The sequence below is a fragment of the Camelus ferus genome, chromosome 15 (assembly GCF_009834535.1).
Source record: "Camelus ferus isolate YT-003-E chromosome 15, BCGSAC_Cfer_1.0, whole genome shotgun sequence".
Lineage (NCBI taxonomy): Eukaryota > Metazoa > Chordata > Mammalia > Artiodactyla > Camelidae > Camelus > Camelus ferus.
The window spans coordinates 22031914-22055438 of record NC_045710.1 but is presented as its reverse complement, the minus strand read 5'-3'; the positions used below and the strand labels follow the sequence as shown (position 1 = coordinate 22055438).

The following is a 23525-nucleotide window of genomic DNA, read 5'->3' as shown; positions in this document are numbered from 1 at the left end:
TTCTTTTTGATATCCCAGTTGTATTTCCTCATGGGCAGTCGACAGGAAGTTTGCTAGGCCTTTTGGGTTTAGATGAAGTAAGTGCTCACGAACCCAGTGTTCCAGGCATGCAGAGGGTGCAGGAGAGCCCCCGGGGCCGGCAAGTCTGCATCAGCATTGATGGGTCCCCAGTCAGGCCTCCCTTCAGGTTTTCCACTAACTTTAGCTACAGGGTGAGAACCACACAGACCATGTGTGGGGCTCCCAGGCAGTGAGGATGCCCACAGCTGTGCAGCAAACTTCCCGTAGCCCAGAACCTTCCTACCACGGCCCCAGTGCTGACAGTTACCCAAACCCCATTCCCTGGGAGGAGAGGTCCTGCATGGCTCCCAGGAAGCTTGCAAAGTTTGCAAAGCTAGCTCCTTGCAAATAATCTGATGCAGAGCTCAGTGATTCAATGAGCCCCTCCCTCTGAGGCCCCAGACCTAAAGCCAAGATTCTAACCCAAACCTCTTTGCTCTGTTACAACACACCAGTGGTTGAAATTCCCTGCAATGGATTTGCATGAGCAGCTGGTCAGGCTTTTGAAGGACTGAGTGCCATGTGAGAAAAGACCACTTCTGTATTTGGTCATCCCGGTATCTCCAGAGCCCACCACACAGTACCTGCCACATGGAACTTGCTTAATACAAATAAGTGAATGGCTAGGAAATTACAGGGTCCTGCCTGGTGGGCACTCCGCACAGCTGGGACTGCAGAGTGGTGTTGATCTTGGAATGGTGGTTGGCAGCAGTGGGAGGTGGCACCATATCCCGAGCTGTGGGAGGACCCTGGCAATAAGTTCTCCATCATTCCTTTCTAGTGTGTCACTGATGGACCAGCAAACTGTAAACCCTGGTCTCTGAGGGTTTGAAGAAAGAGCCTCCATTGGAGTCTTACGCTACACTGGGGATTCCATAGAGGATGGAACCCGTCCTGCAGAACACAAGTCTGTAAAATTTGCAGGATGACAACAGTGATTTATCAGGATGGTGTTTGGAAGAACATTGAATGAATTGGAAGATTTTGATCAAAAATATGATTTGTAAACATAATGATAAGCAAATTCAGAACTGTTAGGCCCAAGTGGCTGATAGGCAATTATGGTCACTTCATGTCTACTTTAATCATGTATTTGAAATAGGTGTAAGAAGTGTTTGTGCTCCATCCCAACTCCTGGACAGCCTGTGTAACCTCAAGTGTTGACATTGTGCTTCGAAGAGGACTCCCACAAATCTCTGAAGTGAACCAAAGTTACTCTAAATCTACATCCCTTCCTCAGAAAGCCTTTCCTTCAAACTTGTGAACATCATAGTATAACTTCAGATCCACACTCAGACTTGCAGTGGGACAGTGGAGCGAGCTTCATGCCTCTAACCACTTTGGGGTCATTGGAGAGAATAAAGAATGAAACAAATTCAAGGTTAATTGGACTTAATCTTGTTAAGCTGCATAAAGTAAGACTATTCCCCAAGACCAAAAGCCAACCAGCCCAGCTTCTGAGTACCTACGATGTGCTGGTTTCTTCTTTTTTGTGCATTATAAAAAAAAAAAAGATTAGATTTAAAACTCTTCAATTGAAGCCAGTAGTTTACATCTAGAAATGAGGCTACTCAAGTCCAGATCAGCCAGAGAAAAACAGTCAGGGAGCCTGGGTTCTCATCCCAGCCGTGACTCTTGGCTATCTGTGTGATCTTAGACTGTCACCTCCCTTTTCTGTGCTTCATTTTACTGCAAAATGAAAGGATTGGCCTGGAATAATCTCTCAGATCTTCTCTGGATATAAAAGTCTATAAATATATGACCTGAAAACTCCAGTTATATAAGGGATCTGCAGCTCTCAGAGACTTGGCTCCCTTACTATGATGTGGTACCTGGCCCTCATGAACCTGGCTTAGATGCCCCTGTGTTCCTGAGGTTGGAAAAGAGGACAGGAGAAAGGTAGGCTCTCCTCTGCCTGTGGTGGTTTCGTTACTGTCTGGTGCTGGGTGGGCAGTGTGACCTTGTCATGTGCCTTCACTTTTAAAACATCCAACCTTCTGCCAGATGGGGTCTGTGATTCTGGCCGCGGAAGAGAGTGGAAACCATGCAGTTGAGCCCGGGTGCTTGATATCACTAAGAAATGAAACTGTCAGCTGGTTGGCAAGTGAGAAATGCTTGTTAATCATCATAATCACATCAAACGCTGGCATCTGCCGTATCTCAGCCAGCCTTCATTGCTAGAGAGTGCTCACACCAGACACTCCGATGCATGCACACACACACACGCTTGCTTACAAAATTCCTTTCCTCAGAATATTCTAGACTGTCTTATAGCATGATTAAAACTGAAGAGCTTCAGAAATAAAACCAGTATTTGCATTGAGGTTTGCACAGGTTCATTTCATTGATTTTCTGGACTGTTCTAGGACATGGCCTGAAACTGAAATGTGTCAGCTGTTTTTAGTGAGACTGTCAGGGCTGAACAATGACTGTGAATTCCTTCTGAGCTTAGGAACAGAGGCAAGGCATGTAGTCATGAAAATCCAAGAAGCAAGTGCTTTGTGAACTATAAATCGCTGTGCTATTCCGGGATGTGGTCCCTCTTCAGACACCTGGCCCTGCCCTGCTGTCTTCACCTGTAACTGCTTCAGCTCTATAGAAAGTGTGGGCCCTTGGTCTTGTGTCGTGTTAGGGGTGCCTGGCACTGCCTGCAGTATTGCACTGAAACCTGCAGAGGGCAGTGGAGGACTGGACATGAGACCATAGTCTCCAGCTGGCCCTGCAGCACTGCAATTACCAGGGAGCTGATTGAGTACTTTAGAGTAGACCAGGTGTCTTCAAAGATCTCTTAAAGACCAGAATTTGGAGCTGCATTAGGGTTTTGGACTGACAAAAATCTCAAAGAAGCTCTCTGAAGATGTGGACCGACCGTGGGAATCTGAGCTGAGGTGACTGACTGGCTGGGAAAGGCAAGTCATACTTTCTTAGCACCTGCCACTTGTCAGGTGCCAAATTTCATGTTCTAGGGGGTCTCATTTAATCATCCCAGTGGCCTCAAGAGGTAGTACTTCAGTCTCTGTAACTACACGAGGGAGAAACCCTACAAACAGCCGTGCAGAGGGGTCACTCACGGGTATCCAGCTCCTGGAAAACGGGCTGCGACCAGGCCATGCAGGAGGGGAAACCTGTCAGAGTGGACCCATGCTCACCAGGCTCCCAGAGGCTGGTGGAGGCCCAGAATGCCTATCCGTTCACCTGTAGGCAGGTTAGGGTTCTCCCAGTGGCATGGCCGAGCTGTGGACTGCTGTCAGAGGCAGCTGGTGAACTTCATCCTACTCTAGCTAAGGTGGCTAGGAAGCCAGGACAGGAGGACAGGATGGCTGGAGGTCGCAGGAGGAACCCTGGGCAAGGGATAAAGACAGAAATAGTTGGAGCCGATTGATTTACGACTGGGAACATCCCCGAGCCCACGATATTTTTATCTTTAGCAGAGGGGGAGCCTGGAAACCCTTCCCTTTGCTGCCTATTTTAGACCCTGGGACAAGGCTCTTTGGAACACGCAGCTTCCTTGACCTGCTGAGGTTTGACGCTGCCCTGGGGCCCCCCAGGCTCAGGGACCTGTCCTTTTGTTTCGTCTCTATCCTGGCCTGGGGGAGTACATGTCCCCAAGGCAGGAGAAGATCCTGTGACAATCTTGTCACCTGAAACAAAGCAGTCCGCTGATGGGAATGGAAGGGTCAGGCACTGCCCAAAGTGTTTTTGGCATCATCTCTGTCCTTGAACTGGCCTGGCCCTGACCTTGTAGAATTTAGACCAACTCAGCATCCCAGAGCTGGAAGGACCTTGGGAACCATTAAGCTCCAGCTTTTTGTTTAAAAGCTGAGAAACGTAAGCCCAGAGAGGGTAGTTGACTTATCTAGGCTCCCACAGCCTTTTAGTGGGAGAGACAGGCTTACGACAAGGCTGCCTAGTTCCTGTTCCAGATGCTTTAAACTAAATCATGCACCCACTAGTCAAGTGAGCCTTCTCTTATCCAACCTTTAGGTTAGATTACAGGGAAAATGATAGAAATCTAGTCACACGGGATGGGAAGGAGATACGGAAACCATGAAGCCCAAGGCAAACACTGTGACAAGGAGGGGCTTACGTTCTTACTGTCTGTTGCCGAGGTTCCAGGGCCAGAGGCTACAATGGGAATCCTTCTGAAGCCCTACAGGTGGGAACGAGACAGTAAGTGCGAAGCATCCCCTTGTTCCAAAGTGAGGGGCTAAGTCATCTATGCGAGACTTGCCAGGGACGGGGGCTGGTGGCTGGAAACTAATTTTGCCACCTTTAGCTCATCACCTACTGCAGGGAATAAAGAAATGAAATGTAGAGCTTGAGGGATGTCTTTGAAGACAGCAAGATGTATATCCTCCCTGTTAAAGAGAAAGAGTGTGTGCATATGGGGCAGGGTTTTCCCTCACCAGGCTGGGGAGGGGGAGATTCAGGAGGAGCGCTCAGAGGCTCAGATCCTGAGAGCTGCTGGAGTGGCTGTTTGCATCAGCCTGAGGCAGCAAGGCAGCAAGAGGAAGGGGGCGAGGGTGAGTTGCACTCCCCCCAGCCTCAGGGCAAACCAGTATGGCCACACTGGAGGAAGCCACTCAGGAGGACTGCCTGGAGGGGGCAATATAATCCCGAGAGGGAAGGACCATTTTATGCCCAAGGATGGAAATAGTCTCAGGAGAGCTTGCTCCAGTGTGGCCCATGAGAAATACTCACACATCCTTGCCCTGCCTCCTCTGTTCCAACCTGGCATTCACCATCGTACCCCCTCACTCCCGACACACACATCTTTCAGCAGGGAGGAAGGGAGCAGAGCTTTCTACTGTGCCTTTGTGATGGCCCGAGCTTGAGACGTGAGACTTCTCACTCTGAGATCTTTCCTGAGACGGAGCCCTGAGTGTTGGAGGAGGGGGCATAAGAAGAGTGGTGCCCAGGCTCTTCCCATTTCCCTGATGTGCTCAGAACATCAGCCCTGGGAGCACAGAGCACATTCCTGAGAGTCTGGGCAGCCTGTGGCTTGCTGCCCTCTCCTCCTGCCTCCCCATCTCCATCACAGCCCAGCTGGGCTGGAGACCAGGGTCCTTTCTCTGTGCAGCCAGTTATCCTAACCCAGGAGCTTAAACAGACTGACCCAGGCATGTGCCCCGTGTTCTTCCTACCCTGAGATGTATATTTCCTGGGGCCCTCCTGGCCATGTGACATACTGGAGGGGTGCTGCAGGCAGGGCTTGGTCATTTAGGAATCGAGTATCCCGTGTGGGCAGGCCCAGCCCCTCTGCTTCTCCTCTTCTTCCTTCTCTGTTGGGCCACTTAGCTTCTCTGACCCTCAGTCTTTTCATCTGTAAAATATGCATGAATAATCATACCAACCCTGCTGGGCTGTGATGAGGACTGAAAGAGTGAGTGAGGTCAAACCAAGCTTTGGAGCATGTGTTTGTTCCCAGGCCTTTGACCGCAGCTAAGGGGACAGATGGCCTGCAGAGCATGAGTAAGCTTTCCAAAACACGGGTCCAGGGAAGATGCAGGAATGGGTCAAACTCTTGACCGTAGTGAAGTGTGGGGTGGTGGGGAGCTGGCAGCCTACAGATAGCTGTGGTCTTAAACCAGGTAAGACCAGCTCTTATTATTATATTTGGACACAAATGACAAAAGTGATTGATGAGCATGTCTCAGCTTCTCACACAAATGTGATTTTCCCAGCACACTGGGCTAGGGCGGGAGGCTGGCTCTCATCTCCCCACAGCTGATTGTCATGGATGCAGTTAGGGCAGAGAGACCATCAGGTCACCCAGCTGTCTTCATAGGCTTTTGTCAAAGGCTGGAAGGGAAAAGTCCCTCACTTGTGTGACTCATGCTGTTTAAACTTGTCTGATAATGACAACAATTGACACTTGTACAGCAACTTGCAAGGCACTTTATCTTGCACTGTTTCCTGTAACTCTTGCAATAGACCAATGAGGTATATTTTACAATGGTACCCGTTCTATAGATGAGGAAACCGAGGCACTGGGGAGAAGGTGGCGCAGTTGTGCCGTCAAAAGCACTAGCTCTGAAATCAACAGACATGTTCCAGTCTTGGGACTCCTGCTTAGCTGCTGTGTGATTTGAGCAAATTGCTTAAATCTTTGTGCCTCCACTTTCTCATCTGTGAAATGGGGATAATGCTGGCTCTCCCACCGGGTTGTGGGGAGGATGGCATTGGAACACGCAGGTAAAGCACTCAACTCAGTGCTTGGCGAGGAAGCTGCTACTTTTACAGCAGAGCTGCCCGAGCAGTGACTTAAACCCAGATCTCCAGATGCCAAAGTTTGAGCTCTTTCAACCGGGTGGTGCTGGCTTGTAATTTTTCACTTTGCACACTTCAGTTAGCTGCTAGCCCTGGAAAGCACACTTACAGACGTGTCTTTCTATCTTCTACCCACTCCACCCAGTCTCTGAATCCAAGGGTAAGGGGGACACCTGCCTCATTGCCGGAAGGAAAGTACCTGCAGCAGGAGGCAGAGCCCTTCATCTCTTTCCAGATCCTGAACAGCCACTTCAGGGTATCAAACAGAAGTAAGATGGAGAAAAAAATAAAAGACATGTAGACTTCCTACCCAGTTCTGGACATGTTTGCCCGTATTTGTTTCCCACATTTAAAAATTAGTAAGTGCAGTTGAAGCCTTGCATTTTATTTCCCCACTCTCAGAGTTTCCTCTCTGCCTTGAGGTAATCAATATCCTGAGGTTGATGTATGTCCTCCCCATTCATGTTTTTATATTTTAGATACACACACACACACACACACATTATGTAATATATATATTCATTCATAGGCAATGTACAGTAGTTGTATATGAGTGTGTTTTAAAATTCACACCCATCAACCACCAGAATGACTAAATTAAAAAGACTAAAAAATCAAAAGTGAATAAGATGGAGAGTAACTGGAACTCTCACACACTACTGGGAAAGTAAATTGGTAAAAGCCACTGGGAGAACTGTTTTGGAGTCTCTGCCAAAAGTTGAAAGTTTGCCTTCCCCTTGACCCAGCAGACGCTGAACGTCTACCCAAGAGAAATGCATGCACATATGCACTGAAGGAGAAGTCCAAGGCTGAGCATAGCAGCACTGCTTCCAACAGCTCCAAACTAAAAAAAAAAATCCCAAATGTAGACCAGCAACAGAGGGCATCAATGAATCGTGGCACATGCAGACAATGGAATCCTAGCGTAGCAGAGAGAATGAATAAATTACAGCTATGTGCTTCAGTAAGAAAGCATCTCCCAGACATAATCTAGAACTAAAGAAGCCAGACACAATCCAACCTATAGGAGAGGTTACAAGAGTAGTGACCTTTGGAGGGGTGTAGAAACTAGAGGAGAGTGAAGGGCAGGGGTCTTCCAGGATGCTCAGTAATGTTATATTTCTTAGTCTGGCTGCTGGTTACAGTGCACGCCACTTTGGAAAATTCATTATGTTCATTATGATTTGTACATTTTTATGTATGTATATTGCTCTTCAGTACAAAGCTCCATTTGTAAAAAAAAAAAAAAATAGAAAACTACATCCATAATATCATACGGTGAAATCCTTCTGCAACTTGTTTTTCCATTTATTATGCTTCTAATATGTATCCATCTTGACCCATTTGATCCAGTTCAGTTATTTATCTGTTATATAGAGTTTTATTATATGTATTATTATATGTATTAATAAAATATATTATATTTTATTTTTTCATCCCCATACCAGTGGATGTTCATGCTGTTTCCAGTCTTTCATTGTTACCCACAACACTGTGGGAAACATCCTTGAACATACCTCCTTCTGCAACACATGAGAGTTTTTCTCTAAGGCCCATACCCAACACTGACATTTCTGGGTCTTCTTTGTTCCTTTATTTTTGACTATTCATGTCATGTTTTAGTGGAGTCTCTTATAAACTGTGTATGTGATGGCTGTGCGTGTGTTCATTTAAATGCAATGTGAGGTTCTCTTTTAATTGGCAAAACAATGTATTTACAGTAATTGGGATTAATACTGTATTTTAATTTATTTCCATCATTTCATTTAGTATTTCTCTATTGAAACTTGTTCTCTTTCTTTTTCTCATGGTCTTCCATAGGCTGAATCAAGCTTTTTCCCTCCTTCCCACCCTGTTCTTTCTACTAGTTTGACTGTTCTATATTCTGTTTCTCCTTTTCAGAGGTGATCTTTACATTTTTAACATTCACACTGTATTTAGAAAGACCTATGTTTAATTAATATCTATATGCTGCAACCAAACAGGTTTAGAACCTTACAATGCATTGACTCTGAACATCCCCTGTCTTCCTCCATGTCTCTGTAACTAAGGAGCGTCACCTTGTTTTAACACTTTCTTTAGTCGTTGTTGTTATTGAGGTACAGTTTCGTCCTATTCATTTGTTTACCTTTGTTTTTTCCATCACTGCCTTTATATCCCACTCCTTCCTCCTGGGTTCAGTTTCCTTCTTTAAGGAACATGTCCTTTAGTAGTTTTTCAGTCAGAGTTTTTGAATGGTAAACTCAGTCTTTTTTTGGTAAAGATATCTTTATTTTCCCCTCATCCTCAAATAGTGATGTAGTTGGGTATTGAATTCTAGGAAGCAGCTATTTTTCTTTCTGTCCTTGGAATATGTTGTTCTGATGTCAGTCTAATTGCCATTCTTTTGCAGGTAATATATCTCTCACTGGTGGCTTTTCTTCTGTTCAGGTATTTTATTTATGATATTCCGTTATCTAGGTATGAGTTAACTGTTTATTTATGATGCTTGGGATTCACTCTGCTTCTTCATTCCTCTGTCAACATCAGAGGGTGTTGGTGAGGGTCCACTCTGCATAGTCCCTTGGGGACCATAGTCCCAAGGGTAACAGAATCTCCGTCACCTGGTAGTTGCCCCAGATGGACTGTGAGGTCTCTCGGGGGCTCTTGTTCCTGATGTTCTGACTTTAAGCTCCCTCTTCTTTTTGGAACTTCAAGGAGGGTCTCCCTTTCTCTCTTTTGAGCTCAGCTGGGTGTTACATTACATTTTCTACAACGTTTCTATCCATTTGAAGCAGAAAAAGTACATTCATTTAATTAAAACATCATGTTGCCAGGAAGTTGAATCTTTTAAGAGGTTATATTCTAAAACATTTAGATCCCAACTTTCAATCTTGTTTATTTTGTGTATTCATTTACATCTCAGAGCTGACGGCCAGAGCACAATTCCAAGCATCCCCAAATTAGTATACCCTACTTTTGCACATTCTAGTCTTTCTTATGCTGTCAGTATCCATCATCAATCAGCTGTTCCTTTCTATATGTGCAGATATTTCTAGGATCCAGCTTTCAATTCCTAATTGCCACAGTAATTCATTTTATTAAACAATAACCATCTTGTACAGGCTGTGAAACATCCTTCCAACAAAAATTTAGCACTGATTACATATGAGGTATATGCTATGCCCTGGAAAGAAAATAAAGGTAAGTTTCAGATGCTGCCCTGAGTAGCACATTGTCTAATGAGAGAAATATGACATGTACATAAATAACCCTAATGCCAGGTGGTCCATGGTAATGGCTGAAGAGACTCATGGGCAGAGTGCTTCAGAGGGGACACTCATCTGTAGATGGAGAAACCAGAGGAGGCTTCATGAAAGTGGCATTTATACTGAATGATGGCGCTGAAGGATGGTGTGTTGGTTTTCTATTACTGCCATTAAAAATTACCACAAATTTGGTGCAGCAAAAAACCACCTTGTGAGATACAGCATGGTGACTATAGTTAATAATACTGTGCTGTGTATTTGAGAGTTGCCAAGAGAGTAATTATCCCACAGTTCTGCAAGTCGGCTATGTGGGTGCCATGTGGCTCTGCTGGGTCCTTTGCTTAGTTTCACAAGGTCAAAGTCAAGGTGCGGACAGAGCAGCATTCCGTTCTAGAGGCTCCACAGACGAATCTGCTTCTGAGCCCATTCGTGTTTTGGCCAGATTCAGTTCCTGTGGTGGCGGGGCTGAGGTCCTGTGTCCTGCGGGCTGTCAGCTAGGGGCCTGTCTTTACCCTTCGTGGCCACTCACAGTCCTCCTCATGCTTTTCACGTGCCCCAACCCATCCCCCAGCAGTGGGGGTTGAGTCCTCTCCCACTTTGAATGTCTCTGACTTCTGCCTTGTCTTCTGACCCCAGCTGGAGGAAGAGCTAATCCAGGCTAATCAACCTATTTTCAGGTCTGTAATCTAAATTACACCTGCAAAGTCCCTTTTGCCTTGCAAGGTAGCATATTTATAGCATCCAGGGACTAGGGCGTGGACATCCTTGGAGAGCCATTCTCCTGCCTACAACGAATGGGTGGAATTTATGTATGCTGAGCTGTGCCAGAGGGCTCTTCAGGCAGAGGAAAAAATCAAGCCAGGAGGCTGGCGATCTTGCACAAGGGACAGTGAGCACAGCCAGCCTTCCTCAGGGCGTAAACCCACCAATGTCCTCCAAAAGGTGAGGTATGCGTGCAAGCTCCTGGGTGGAGTAGGATCCCGGGAAAGAGAGTGAGGCAGCCACAGACTCCTGACCAGAGGGCTGTGGGAAGCGCAGTGCCACTCGCCTCAATTCTGCAAATGAAATTGCTGTGGTAGCATTTCTATGCTTCCTGTGTATGCTGTGTTCCTCCCCATTTAACAGTGTAAAGCTGGGCACCTTCAATAAATAAATCAGTTTTATTTAATATTCCATACGCATTGCACAAAGTACTGGCAGATCAGGAGAAGGATGTAATGATCACCCACAATCCTAACACTCAGATGAGAACAACAGTTAATGCTTTGTTATTTTGTGAGATGCCTTTAAAATTTAGCAATATACCCACCCAGCTTTCCATGTCTATTCATATTCTTCCTCAATGTTATTTTTAATGGAAACACAGTTTTCTATTGTATAGATGGCACCCTGGTTTATTTAATGAATCCCCCAATGTTGACGTTTGGCTCGTTCCCAGGTTGTTTCACCATCATAAACAAGGCTGAGATGAGCCTGACAAGGGTTGTTTTTGTGGACAAGTTGGACAGGATGCCCTCAGACTCTCAGCGGGATGCAGAGGGGAGCCTGGATGCAGTCACAGCTGTGAAGGCGAAGGCTGCTTGCCCGTCTCTTCATCGGGGCCTCTTGGCCGTTCCCATGTGTGTCCTGTTTTGTGGTTGACTTGATTCAGCTGCCCCCCAGGGCTCCATTTGGGGCCCTGGAGCCGAAGCAGGAGGAGGGGGAGTCAGAGCTGCAGCTGAGCGGGCGCTCGAGGGAGTGGGGTGAGCCCCGAGGCTGTGTTGGGGGTGGCAGGGTTGAGGGCAGGCTTCGAGCCCTGGTGAGAGGGGCCACCAGGGAGATGTGCTAGAGCATCTGGAGAGCCTCTCTTGGAAGCTGTTCCTTTTGGAGGGGAAAGGAAGAAACAGCAAGAGGCATGCTGCTGCAGTAGGATGAAGGGAGACTGAACCCTTGCCACAGGCTGCACCACCTGGACCCTGAGAGTATCTGTGCTCCCTCCGCTGGCTCCCCAGTGCTCCTTCCCCTGCCTCCACCTGCTGGAACAGACAGGGAGATCTTAAAACATACACCTTCCTCCACGGTCTCCTCTGGAGGGTGAGGACTGAGTGGGAGAGGGCACAAGGGATCTGTCTTTCTGTGGTGATGGAAACATTCTGTTTGCTGAATGGGGTGTGGGTTATGCATCTTTCCAGGCTCACGGACTTTTCAGAGCCATGCATTTCACTCTGTGTAAATACTCATCAATATTTTTTTAAAAATTAAATAGGTTCCGCATTGGCAAACCAGCAGGACCTTGCTATTTTTGTGCAAGTTAACAAAAATGTGACAAGGTGGAGTAAAAATAGGAAGAAAGGCACAGGAGGGGCTGTCCAGGGACTGACCGTCTGAGAGAGGCGGTGAGGGAGGGTCCCTGGAAAGAGGCTCGGTTTAGTCAGCTCTCTCACCTGCATGGAGACAGGCCGAATCCCCACCTAGAGTTTGGTGCCGTGGTAAGGGATTAAGATCCCCTGTGTAACAGCCCAGCACCGTGCCTGACACAGGCCAGGGCGCAACACATTGGAGGCAGTCCTGAACCGACGGGAACTTTTTCAGGGAGATCTGTAGCTGGCTCTGGGCTGCTACTAGGCTCTGTGATTTCTTGTAGGGAATGAGGAAGAGTCAAGGGGCCCCTGGGAAGAGGGGCTGGGGATGCTCCTCACTGCTACTTCTGAGTGCCAGAGAAACCCCCACCCAGGACTGTGGGGCTGTGCCTTTCCAGGGTGGGCACTGGGGTAAGTGGTCAGTGCAGAGAACTCGGTGAGGGGGCAGGACAGACACCTGGGGACTTGGCAGTTCTGACCGAAGAGGGTAGGTCTGGGTGCAAAGGCAGTAAACAGTAGTGACAGCAGCTCTGTGCAGTGCCTGGCTGGTTAGAGGACTCTGCCTGCAGCCACAGACCCGGCCCTTTATACTGTCATATGGGAAATGAAACTGATTACAATCAAATACTCTAAAGCAAAATTTGGAGATATATATATATATATATATATATATATATATATATATATATATATATATATATATATGCATCTACTTTAGCCTTAAGATTATTCACATTTTAACAACAAGCTGTAAGTCTTTAAGTCTAGTTATTTGGAATGTTTAGGCCCCACTTGTGGTGACATCCTGCACCCCGCCATATTGTAGGGCTCACCGTACAATCCGTAATAAACGAAGTCAACAATGGCAAACCAACCACAAGTTATCATTAAAGACCATGAAGAGTGGCAATTCAGAATCACGACTGACTCAAGACAGTGAGGGGCCTCAGATTGCAGTGAGTCCTAAACACCTTCGGGACGTGGAGCGTCTTTGCAGACACGTGCCTGGTGGAGGTCCACCCGGGAGGGCCTCGTGCTGCACGGCTGCCTCCCTCCCTGGAGAACAATGAGTGGGGTCCACTGTAAAGCTGACTGAATGTTTAAGGTGAGTTTATGAATCCAAAATAATAGTAGGAATCGACTTAAGAACTCACTTGGTTGGGATTTGGTAAATCATCTTTTTTTTTAATTAAAAAAAATTTTTTAATGTAATTTTTTTAAATTGATTTATAATCATTTTACAATAATGTGTCAAATTCCAGTGTAGAGCACAATTTTTTGGTAAATCATCTTTTGATACAAAAATGAAATTTTATTCAAATTAAAGGGAGGATCAGTGAGTGACTTCTCAGAAGAGCCCTCCCAGTGCTTGATGGGGCTGAATGTTACACGGTGAGAAGCCTTGATGTAGAGCAACAGACTCACCTGAGCTGGTTATTAAAAATGTAGCTTCCAGGCACCCCCGCAGAGATTCTGATGAAATGGTCAGGAGTGGGGGCCCATGAATCTGCATTTTAAACAAGCACTGGAGGGGAGGCCGATGTCGGTGGTCCACAGATAGAAACTGGCCAAGAACACCTTGGAAACAGAGCAGGCCCTCTCTCCAGCAGAGGCTGCGTGCGCTGCAATGGGGAGGGCACTTCCGGGACTGGAGTGCGCCTTGATGAGTCCGGGGTGGGTAGGTGGGTCAGGCTGGTTAGACACCCAGGGGCAGGGAGGGCCGTGAGGTCGGGCCCAAGCAAGGTGGGCTCTCTGTATTGGAGAAATCTTTTGGTTGGATCCTTGAGTTGAGCAGCTCAAGGAGAACTTGAGGCCTCTCAGGGGAGATGGGACTAAGAATAGGAAACTCTGAGGCCGAGGCCAGAGATGCAGTGTGAGAGGGAGAAGAGCACGGAGGTGGCTGGGAGGACACAGGGGAAGTGAGAAAGGAAAAGAAGGGAACCGCAAGGCACTGATGGTGTGCTGGGAGCTTTCTCGACCGCCTCTGCTGCTCGCCGCGCGCTCTGAGCGGGGCAGTGGCCAGCCCTCTTCCGTGTGGGCAGACGCGGGCTCGGGAAGGTGAACCAGCTGGCTAAACAAGTCTGCGTGTCGGGACTTCAGTCCAGGACCGTGCGGTTCCTGAGCTCTTCCTCTTTACCTAGTGCTTTGAAAGACGAGTAAATACCGTGCAACTGCTGCGCCCATCCCTACATTTATTCACTAGTTCATTTATTCACCCAACCAAATGAGCTACTGCTAAGTCACAGGCTCTGAGTAAGGTCCAGGGATTGACTGGTAAAAAGAAAAGACATTAACCTAGACTTTCATAGACAAAAGCATCAGACAACCACACATGGAACTGTAACTTTGCAAACAGTTGTAAGAACTGAAAAAGAAAGCTGTTGGCTCTATATGAAAGAGAGCAGGGGCACTTATTTTAGACTGGAGGATCAGAAAAGGCCTCTGTGGGAACATGACATTTAAGCCGAGGCTTGAAGGTTGCGTAGAAATTAGCCAAGCTTGAGTGTAGGGAAGAATGTCCCAGAATTTCTCTGATGATGGAAATATTCCATATTTGTGCTGTCCAGTATGGTAGCCATAAGCCTCATGTGACTACTGAGCCCTTGAGATGTGTCTCATGTGACTGAGGAACTGAATTTTTAACTTTATTTCAGATCAGTTGATTTAAGTGTATAATATGTAAAAAGCGACAGGTGGCTAGTGGCCATTGTATTGGATAGCCCAGCTCTAAGACAAAGGGAAAGTTTATGCAAAGGACCTGAGCTGGAAGAGGATTTGGTGGCTCCCAGGAGCTTATAAAGTGTTGGGGTGTGAAGGGGAAATGCAAGCAAGGCTCAGAGTGTCCAGGCCTCACAGAGGGTTTTCAACTCCACTGCAAGGGCGAAGTTGTTGAAGTGTTTTGAGAAGAGGAGTAACTTAGTCAATTTTATGTTTTAAGACATTCACTCAAAACAAAACAAAACCAACCCCCCTCCCCATCACCAAAAGAAAAAGCTGACTCTGCACTGTACCTAAAGGATCACAGAGACTGAAAGTAGGAGAAAAACCAGGCAGGAGAAGATGGTGATGGTTCAGCACAGGGTGGAAACTGGAAGTGAGGAGAAGCGGACAGACTTGTGATATCGTTTTCTCGTAGAATCGACAGGATCCACTCTCTGGACCTGTGTTGACTCCTATGGTAGTAAAGTAAAGTAATTCAAATTAAACAAAATTTAAAATGTTGCTTGTCCACATGAGGCACATTTCAAGTGTTCAGTGGCCACACGTGGCTACCGGCTGCCATTACTGGACAGTGTAGCTTTAGTGCAAATGCCCATCATTGCAATAACTGCTACTGGATGGTGCCAAAGTCATTTGGAAGAGTATTTAAAAATGGGTCTAGAAGAGATCAAAGAGGTCATCAAGTCCAACACCCTTGTTTTGGAGGTGACGTGCCAGAGGACACTCTGATGATGTCACTAGAGTGGTACCCAAGCCAGGCTCTCAGATGGCAGCCTCCTCCACTTGCTTGTTTTATAAGTGTCATTGGTGGAAACTCCAGCTTTCTGGCTCCTGAAAGGCTCAGGTCTGATTCTGACTCAGACTGTTTAATCATTTCATAGCAGCCTGGAGAAGGAAGCATGAGATACAGAATATAACCACCATTATTGTCTCTGGCTAACACTGGCCCAGGGCTGGAGGCTTGGAGAATGTGTCTTCAGTCCCTTCTGCAGGAAAGGATGTTTTACCATCTGAAAACCACACACCACATGGGAGCTTCATTTTGTCATCCAGTCCCATCTCCTCACTCAGCCTCTCCAGGGAAATACCCAAGAAGTGGGTTCCAAAGAAATACTCCTGGCTCACATTTTATACTCAAGTCCAGACCACAATGTAAACCTTGTCATCAGAGAAGCAAAAAGCGAAAAAAAAAACCCCAAAACAACAACAACAGCAAAACAGCTAGCAAAGCTTCCTGGTGACCTGGTAATTCTGGGAACAGTGAAGTGAGTTCAGAGGAAATAGGTGAAAAGAAAAAAAAGCCTTGTTTTTGCCACCTCTGAGCTTCTGGTTAGGGGCAGGGCTTATCTTCTGATGAGTCAAGCAGAGGAAGAGGTGGGGGAAGCTGCCTGGGGTGTGGACTTGGGAAGGAGACAGTGGAGGAGAACCCATAGATTGTACAGCACCAAGAGTAAACCTTAATGGAAACTAGATTTTGGGTGATAATGACTTTGGGTGAAAATGTAGATTCATCAGTTGTAACAAATATACCACTGATACAGGAAAATGGGGCGTGGGAGGATGGCCATGTCCCCAGGTCTTGGATGAGTCCCTGCGACATGCCCTGCCCAGTGAGGGTCCTTGGCTTCACACAGGAAAGAATGCAAGAGCAAGCCATAGCTGAGTAAAAGTAGATTTGTTTAGAGAGATGTACACTCCACGGACAGAGTGCAGGCTGTCTCAGGAGGCAAGAGAGCCACGACCTCGAGACACGGTGTTACTAGTTTTTATATGCTAACAAGTGAGGGGATTGTTCCAGCTGCTTTGGGGAAGGGGCAGGGATTCCCAGGAATTGGCTGCAGCCTCTCTTTGACCTTTCATGGTTAGTTTAGAACTGTCATGGCACTTGTGGGGGTGTCAGCCACCACGATAGTACATTACAACGTGTATAATGAAGCTTAAGGTCCACTGGAGGTCAACTCTCCTGCCATCTTGGGCCTCAGGGGTCTCCTGGGAGTTGACCTTTCTGCCGTCTTGGCACAAACTACTGCATCATTCCTTTAATGGCTGTGTCCTGCCCCTCCTGTCTCACCGCCATTGGGCAGGCTGTTGATGGTGGGAAGGCTCTGGAGGTGGGGAAATGGGGGATACCGAAGTCTCTTTGCGTTCTGCTCAACTTTGCTGTGAACCTAAGACCGCTCTAAAACATAAAGTCCATATTAAAAAAAAAGTTACAGTGCCTGTCTGAGGTCCCAGCGTGAGTGAACAGTGGAGCTGGGACCCAAATACCACATTCTTCACCTTCACGCGATCCCACCTCCCTGTAGCTTTTCATACCTCACAAATACTTTTGTTTTTAATTTGCACTGAGTCAATGACGTGGGTCTTAATCCTATTTTCTAGATAAGGAAATAGGCTCTGAGAGGTTAGCTAAGTCACTGAAGTCACGAATTGGGTGGGTGAGTGGCTGAGTGGCTGAGTCAGAACTTGCATCTAGGTCAGCTGACTTGAAACTCTGTGCTCTCAGATAATACCTTGACCCCTCGACCCAGAAACTCATCTGACCTAGAAACGCACAGAGTGGTGTCTGAGCTGATTGCCTTCACCTACCAGCTGCTACCTGACGTTAGCTAGATGTTGAGTTGTTCTATCAGCTGCTGGCAGTGGATGGAACCCTGCGTATCACAGGACTTGGGTCATTCTCCACCAAGGCAGGATGCCATTGGTCCACACCCAGAATAAAGGGATGTATGATGAATGGAGAGAGAAGGGGCAAGGGAGGCGACTGGGCTTGTGTGCTGAGAATTTGAGATACAAGCCCAGCACTCCCCTTCTCACCCCAGAAGGGTGAGCTCCCCTTCCCACTGGGATCCTGGGCAGCTATGTGGGGGCCAGACCTCCTGTTTATCCCAAATGCTTCCAAATATGTATTTTCACTGACTTTCAAAAAAAGGATGGGGGAGGGGTGGGTAACCTCTGTAAGGAAAGCAAAGCTTGAGTTACCAGTCTCATTTAACAGAAGAAAAGTTAGGTGATTTGTCCCAGGCCACCAAGTTAGTAAGTGGCAGAGAAAGTGTGGAACCTGGGTCTTCTTGTTTGGTTCCAGCCCACCCCTCCCCAGCCCCATGCACATACACAGTTTATCACACCTAAACACACTAGTATGATGTCTGAAGCACTCTCACATTTGTTATCTTATTTGAGTCTTCCAACGTGAACCAGAAGAGAAAGACAGTGGATGTATTTAGGGCAGATCATACTGCTGTCTTGTTTATCCAACCCCAGGCGGGGGCGGATGAGTGTCCAGAATTAGCCAGGAATACAGTGAGTGAACACAGTTCATTGACCATCTGCTAAAGGATGTTCTCTGTTTCTGCATAGCCCTTTGTGGTTTTAAATGCCCTTCCAGATATAATATTTGAAGATCTCACTTGCTCTCCAACACAACCCAGGGAGGAGGCGGGGCAGTTGAGACAGGTGAGGGGCCAGGAGAGGAGGGGGCTGACACTTAAGCTCACCCAGCTGCCGGATAGAAACGCAGCTCAAACTCGGGCACCCTAGCCCTGAACCAGTGCCCTGCCCCAGCCTCCCTTCTGCCTCAAGTGATGACCTACACTATTGGTTTTCAGAAGTCCAGAGGGCTCCTGGAGGTGACTCCAGGGCTTCTCCAGGAGGTTTGTGTGTGTGTGTAGGGGGGCGGGGGAAGGAGATCATTTCCACCTGCTCTAGTAATATTATTTAAATTTTTAGCAGGTAATGCATACACAGTGAACAAACTTCAGGAGATGTATTTATTTTAGCAAACACATGGGGGTGCTTAACTCCATGCCAGTACGCCAGGCGGAGGCGGGACCGGAGGGCAGCACAGGTTTACGAGGATGTCTCGGAAGGGAGGGAAGGAGGAAGCAGGATTGGAGGGAGGGGGAAGTCGGGGGGAGTTGGGGTGCAGTGCAGAGGCAACAGAGGCCTCAACCAACCCTGTGGGGAGCTTGGAAGCTGGGGTGGGCCTCCAGAGTCGCCTTGAGTTGTGGTTAGTGTCCATGCAGGATGCCCTGGGAAGAGGGTGTGGTTTGAAGTAGGGCAGCTCTCTACTCTGAAGGCAGTGCTGAAGGGGGTTCTCAGCTGGCAGCACTTCAGCAGCGGAGGGAATCAGTCCCTTATCCCTGAAGGGGCATCTCAGCTGCTCGTCACAGCGTCTTCAACGGTCCGTCTTCTGTGCCACTTGGACCCATGTCTTCCTGTCAGTTCTGGAAGCAGCTTGTCCAGAATTCTGGAGGTCTCTCTTCCTGGGGGAAGCTTACAAGAGGAAATGAGACAGACCTCGGCTGGTCTCCCTCCTGACTCTCCATCCCAGTCGCCCTCATCCTCAGTCCGCCCTCCTACTGGTCTCAACAGCATCCCTGGTGGTGAGACCCAGATAGACCCGCATCCCTGAGGAGTTGGAGCCTCTTCAGTGCTATTCTGAGCCCATGTCTGCTTCATTTCCCATGTGCTGTCAAGACTGAGCCAGAGCACCAAGGGACGGCCTGGCGAACTCCCTGGTGTCATCACTGCTCCCTGCCCCCACTGGGTAACAGCCCGACCGCCTCCTGCCGTCCCGTCAGGCACCCCTGCCGGGACCGTGACTTCTTACTTTCTAGCTCGTGACAAAAACTCGCTGTGTCTGGTGCAGCGGCAGCTTATCATTCAAAGGAGCTCTTTCCCGACCCTGGGTGGAGGCTCACCTTCAGAAAAGCCACTTGATGATAACAGGTTTTTCTGCTTGTTATTTCATTAGACCTTTCAGCTACAAAGAAAAACCATGACCGACCTTAGTTGGGTTTCTCTCTCAGTAAGACTTGGCAGGCCTCCTACATCATTTGCTTCCAGGGCCTCCCAGGTGAGTGTCCTGGCTCCCAGGCTCCAGAGATGCTTCTACTTCCGGCTTTCCTCACCAGAACCTCTCAGGGCAGAGGCCCCCAGGCCCGGCTGGAGGTGGTCGCAGCCTCCGCTTTCTCTTTTCAGGGCAGCTCCTGCCTGTCTCAGAGCCTGGGGCCTCACCCTCAGCTATGGTGCAGAAGGCATCCTTTCAAGGGCTCCAGGTATTTTTATCACCCCGTGTTTATGGGACCTGGAGCAGGGCAGGGCTCAGTGGGGGCTCTGTGGTTATTTTTTTCTTTTTCCTGGACAATCAGCTGGGACTTTGGGGAATTCCAGGCCGTATTTGCGGAAGGCCGTGGGGTCCTGAGAGAGGAAAGTGACATGTTGACCTCCACTCCCACAGCCCCTGGGAGCCTAGAGGCTTCTCCTTTCTGCTTTTCCGAGCCCACGGCACCAAACCCAGGACACTGTCCAGGGCGGGTCACTGAGCTGTGTGAGGAAAGGAGGGGAACCCAGTAGCAGAGCCTCTTACAGCCCTGGCGTCTAATCTGGACTGTCACCCACCTCTGCCTCTGCCCAGTCTGGAAGTATTTCTGGTGGGCACGCCTGGGGAAATTGCTAACCTCTGGGCCACTTAAGAAGGGAACTGAGAGAGAGAGACGCCGGTACAGCCCTGACACCTAGGAGCACCTTATAAATCCTCAGGGAAGGAGCCATGACTCCTGGCCGGAATCTATAGCCTATGACTGACTCTGTGAGCTGCTTTCATTCCAGCCCACCACAGCTCCCCCGGGCCACATGGCAGCCCCCCAGTGTCAGTGTCAGTGAGTTGCTGTGTGGGTCTCAGAAGCTGGCCTGCATGTGACTGGCCACCACCTCCCTCCCCACCAGCCCCAGGCCTTCTGGATTTTTTTGTAGAGTCCTCACCCATCTGGGCAGAACCAAGATCTTTTATCCAGTAATCCTGTTGGCAGACAGGTGCGAAAGGAACAGAAAGCAGACATCACGGTCTGCTGATTTAATTATTGCTCTTCAGAGCAGCTGAGTGTTGGTCTGGAAACCTCCTAATGGCAGGTCTGTCTGTGGAACAAGAGTAGACATTGTGAGCTTTAAGTAGGGGTTGACAGGCCACAGCTGACAGCGATTCAGCCCAGCCAATCCGGCCGATTCCTCTGGCGTGGGTGCCTCTTGCCTCAGGTGTGGGCCTTTGTGGTCAGATGTGCCCCCAGTGCTGGCCAGACATGCCTGAGCCAGGACCGGGAGGACAAGGCAGAGACACCCCTCAGGGGAGGCTGAGCCGTACACTGCAGTGTCCAAAAGGTGCGTGTGCTTTTCTTTACTCACTCAACAAACATTTGTTAAGCACCAACTGTTTGCCGAACACCATTCTTCCCTGAGGACTCAGTGGTGACCAGGGACTCACGATGGTGAATGGTCAAATGCTCCATCTTCCTGGAATTTTGTTTTCTGTTGCCCCTCGTTGGGTGCCTATGTCTGGCCATGAGTTTGTGGGTCAGAGGAAGGCTTTTGAGCTGCAGAGTTTCCGGGAGTGTCTTATAGAATGTGGCCCCAGGCCTGGGGTGACTTCAGTGTTGGCCCTGGAAGACCTCAGGGAAGTTTGGTCCTGTTAGCGTTCCCCCGGGCAAATCTTGGCTGCCTCAGGGCCAATGGAATGGGTGGCTGTCCCTGCTGCCCCAGGGGGCCGTTTCTGCGGTGTTTGGTGGGGGGAAGGGCAAACTGTTTGTCGGTAAGGCCCACCATCGTTTCAGTTATTCTCAGGGGTACCGGAGGGAAACCGTGGGCGACCAAGGCCATTTCCCAGGGCGTTTGTGTAGCAGGAACTGACAGGAGTAGTGACCTATCCATTTGTCTCTGAGCTGTTCAGAGACTGCTGGTCAAGTCCAAGGTCTTTGTCGGGACCAGGCACCATAACCCTCACCTACCACCAGGCCAGGGTGAAAAGGCCGCACCATCTCCACATGGCCTATTCTGGACACACATGACTTCCCTCAGCCCCACAGCCTTGCCCTTACCTCCTCAAACCATCAGTCTAGTGTGGCTGAGCAGAGAAGGACTGAAACGAGGGTGTTATAGCAGCGAAAGGATTCAGACTGGGCACTCGAACACTGAAAAGTTCAGACAATCGATTCCTCTCTTCTTTGATGATCTCAGTCTACCATCCTGTTCCCTTCCGTCCCAGGCTTTTACCCACAGCTAATATCGAGGGCCTCCTCTGCTTCAGGCATTGTGTTTACATGGATTGTCACATTTAATCTCCAAAACAGCCTTGGGCTAAAGCATCAGGAAACCTTATCTTACAGAAGAGGGAACTGAAACTGGGCAAGGAAAGAAGTTTGCCCAGCATCCCCCAGCTAGTTACAGGCTTGGACCCCCATGGTCTGACCCCAGAGCCCCTGCTGTTAACCACAGCACAGTCTGCGGACCCTCCAGGCCCGGTGATGCCCAGGTCGCGCTTGTCCCACTCACAGTCAAGGCTGAGGTTTAGCCCTTCAGTTAGTTCAGAAAGGTGGCTGATTTCCTCTTGACTCTTGCTTTCAAGACCTGGGGCTCTTCCCCTTCACGTCTGAGGGTGAACTCTGCCCAGGCCTATAGCCCAGTGGTCCCATGGGAGTCACTTGCCTCTCCTGGGCCCACCATCCTAGGTGCCCCCAGAGGGGACCACAGAAATGGGGGAAGAAGAGGATGCCTATAGCTACCCTAGGGTCCTGCTCCGATGCTCACTCTGGGTGTGATCTTGAGCAAGGTGCTAACCTCTTTTAGCGTCAGTTTTCTCACCTGTGAAACGGAAGTAAAATGAGAACCAGTGCCATTGGTGGATTATATGAGGTGACTCACAGTAGGCATTTAGCAGAGTCTAGCCTATAATAAGCACCCAATAATTGTCGTCTATTAGGGGTCCACGTTTTGTTATCTACAATTCTGGTCAACAAGTTCTGAAAATTGTATGGTTGGTGTCAAAACTCATTTGGAAGCAAAACCTCTCCTGAAGCGGCAGGCAGCTATATTTAAAAATAGTAACGAGGTGCTGCTCTGGACCCTGCTGGGGTTGTTTCACGATACAGTGAATGTGCACCAGGTCACCTTCCTAAAATCTGGAGTTTGAAACACACCCGGTTATAAGAGTTTAGGATGAGGGACTGTGAACCTGCAGTGCTTTTAAAAGCAGAGCTAGTGCGTCCCCTAAATGAGTTTCAGGAGGGACTGTCAACTGTCAACTCTGGAACTCTGAGAGCCAAAACCCTGCAAGGAATGGAATTAACTCTCTATCCTCTTAGAAGAATGTAGAGATTGCTATTTAAGTGCAAAAAGAACCAGAGGTAGTGAAGTCAGGTGAAACAATACATCTCCTTCTTCATTTGTTCATGTGATTCTTGAGTTTCTGCAGTGGTCTAGTCCTGGGTGAGAACAATCTTTAAGGACCAATTAAATTCACAGATTCCAGGACATGGTGGTCACTTCCTGCTTAGTCAGCATTTTTCTAGGTGGAGCTGGGGAGAGGGGAACAGAGCAGTTATCCTCTCTCAAGAAGTCTGTGCTTTTATTGAGGATACAAAATAAGCATGCTTGAAACCAGAAGTAATATGTCAGGAGACTCGGTTAGACTAGAGTATATTAGAGGATTCTGAAGTCAACGTTCAAGTGAGTAACGCAGCTCGTGTGCACTGTAGGAGTCTCCCACAAGAAGTGGGAGAGCTAATCTCAGGCCAGCTAATTCTGAGAGAGAAAAGCCCCAAGGAATAAGTGAGAAAAGAGAGAAGACAGGAAACTGATACCGGAGTGGAGGAAAAGTGAGACTGGAACTCAGCCCGCACTCCACGTGTCCTAGTGATGTGGCTTGGGCGATCTGGCTAAACCTTCTGGGACTGTTTCCTCATCTATAATGGGGAGAGAGTTACTTTTCTCTCCAGCTACAATTATTATAAATATTAAATAAAATAGCATATGTAAAGTGTTACCAGAACACCCTTTTATCTTTTGTTGGCCATGTCTCTGCATCTTGGCTCTCAGAATCTCAGTGCTCATTGAC

General features: G+C 48.3%; 1 protein-coding gene across 2 annotated transcripts in view; it reads left to right on the top strand.

The window, feature by feature from the left end:
- Positions 1–2397, top strand: part of XDH (xanthine dehydrogenase) — a 57936-nt gene extending 55539 nt beyond the window's left edge. For both annotated transcript variants that reach the window (XM_032497305.1, XM_006183167.3), the window contains exon 36: positions 842–2397. In XM_032497305.1, coding sequence (XP_032353196.1) covers positions 842–892 — 51 coding nt within the window. In that variant the 3' untranslated portion in view covers positions 893–2397. The remainder of the gene's footprint in view (positions 1–841) is intronic.
- Positions 2398–23525: the final 21128 nt, after the last annotated feature.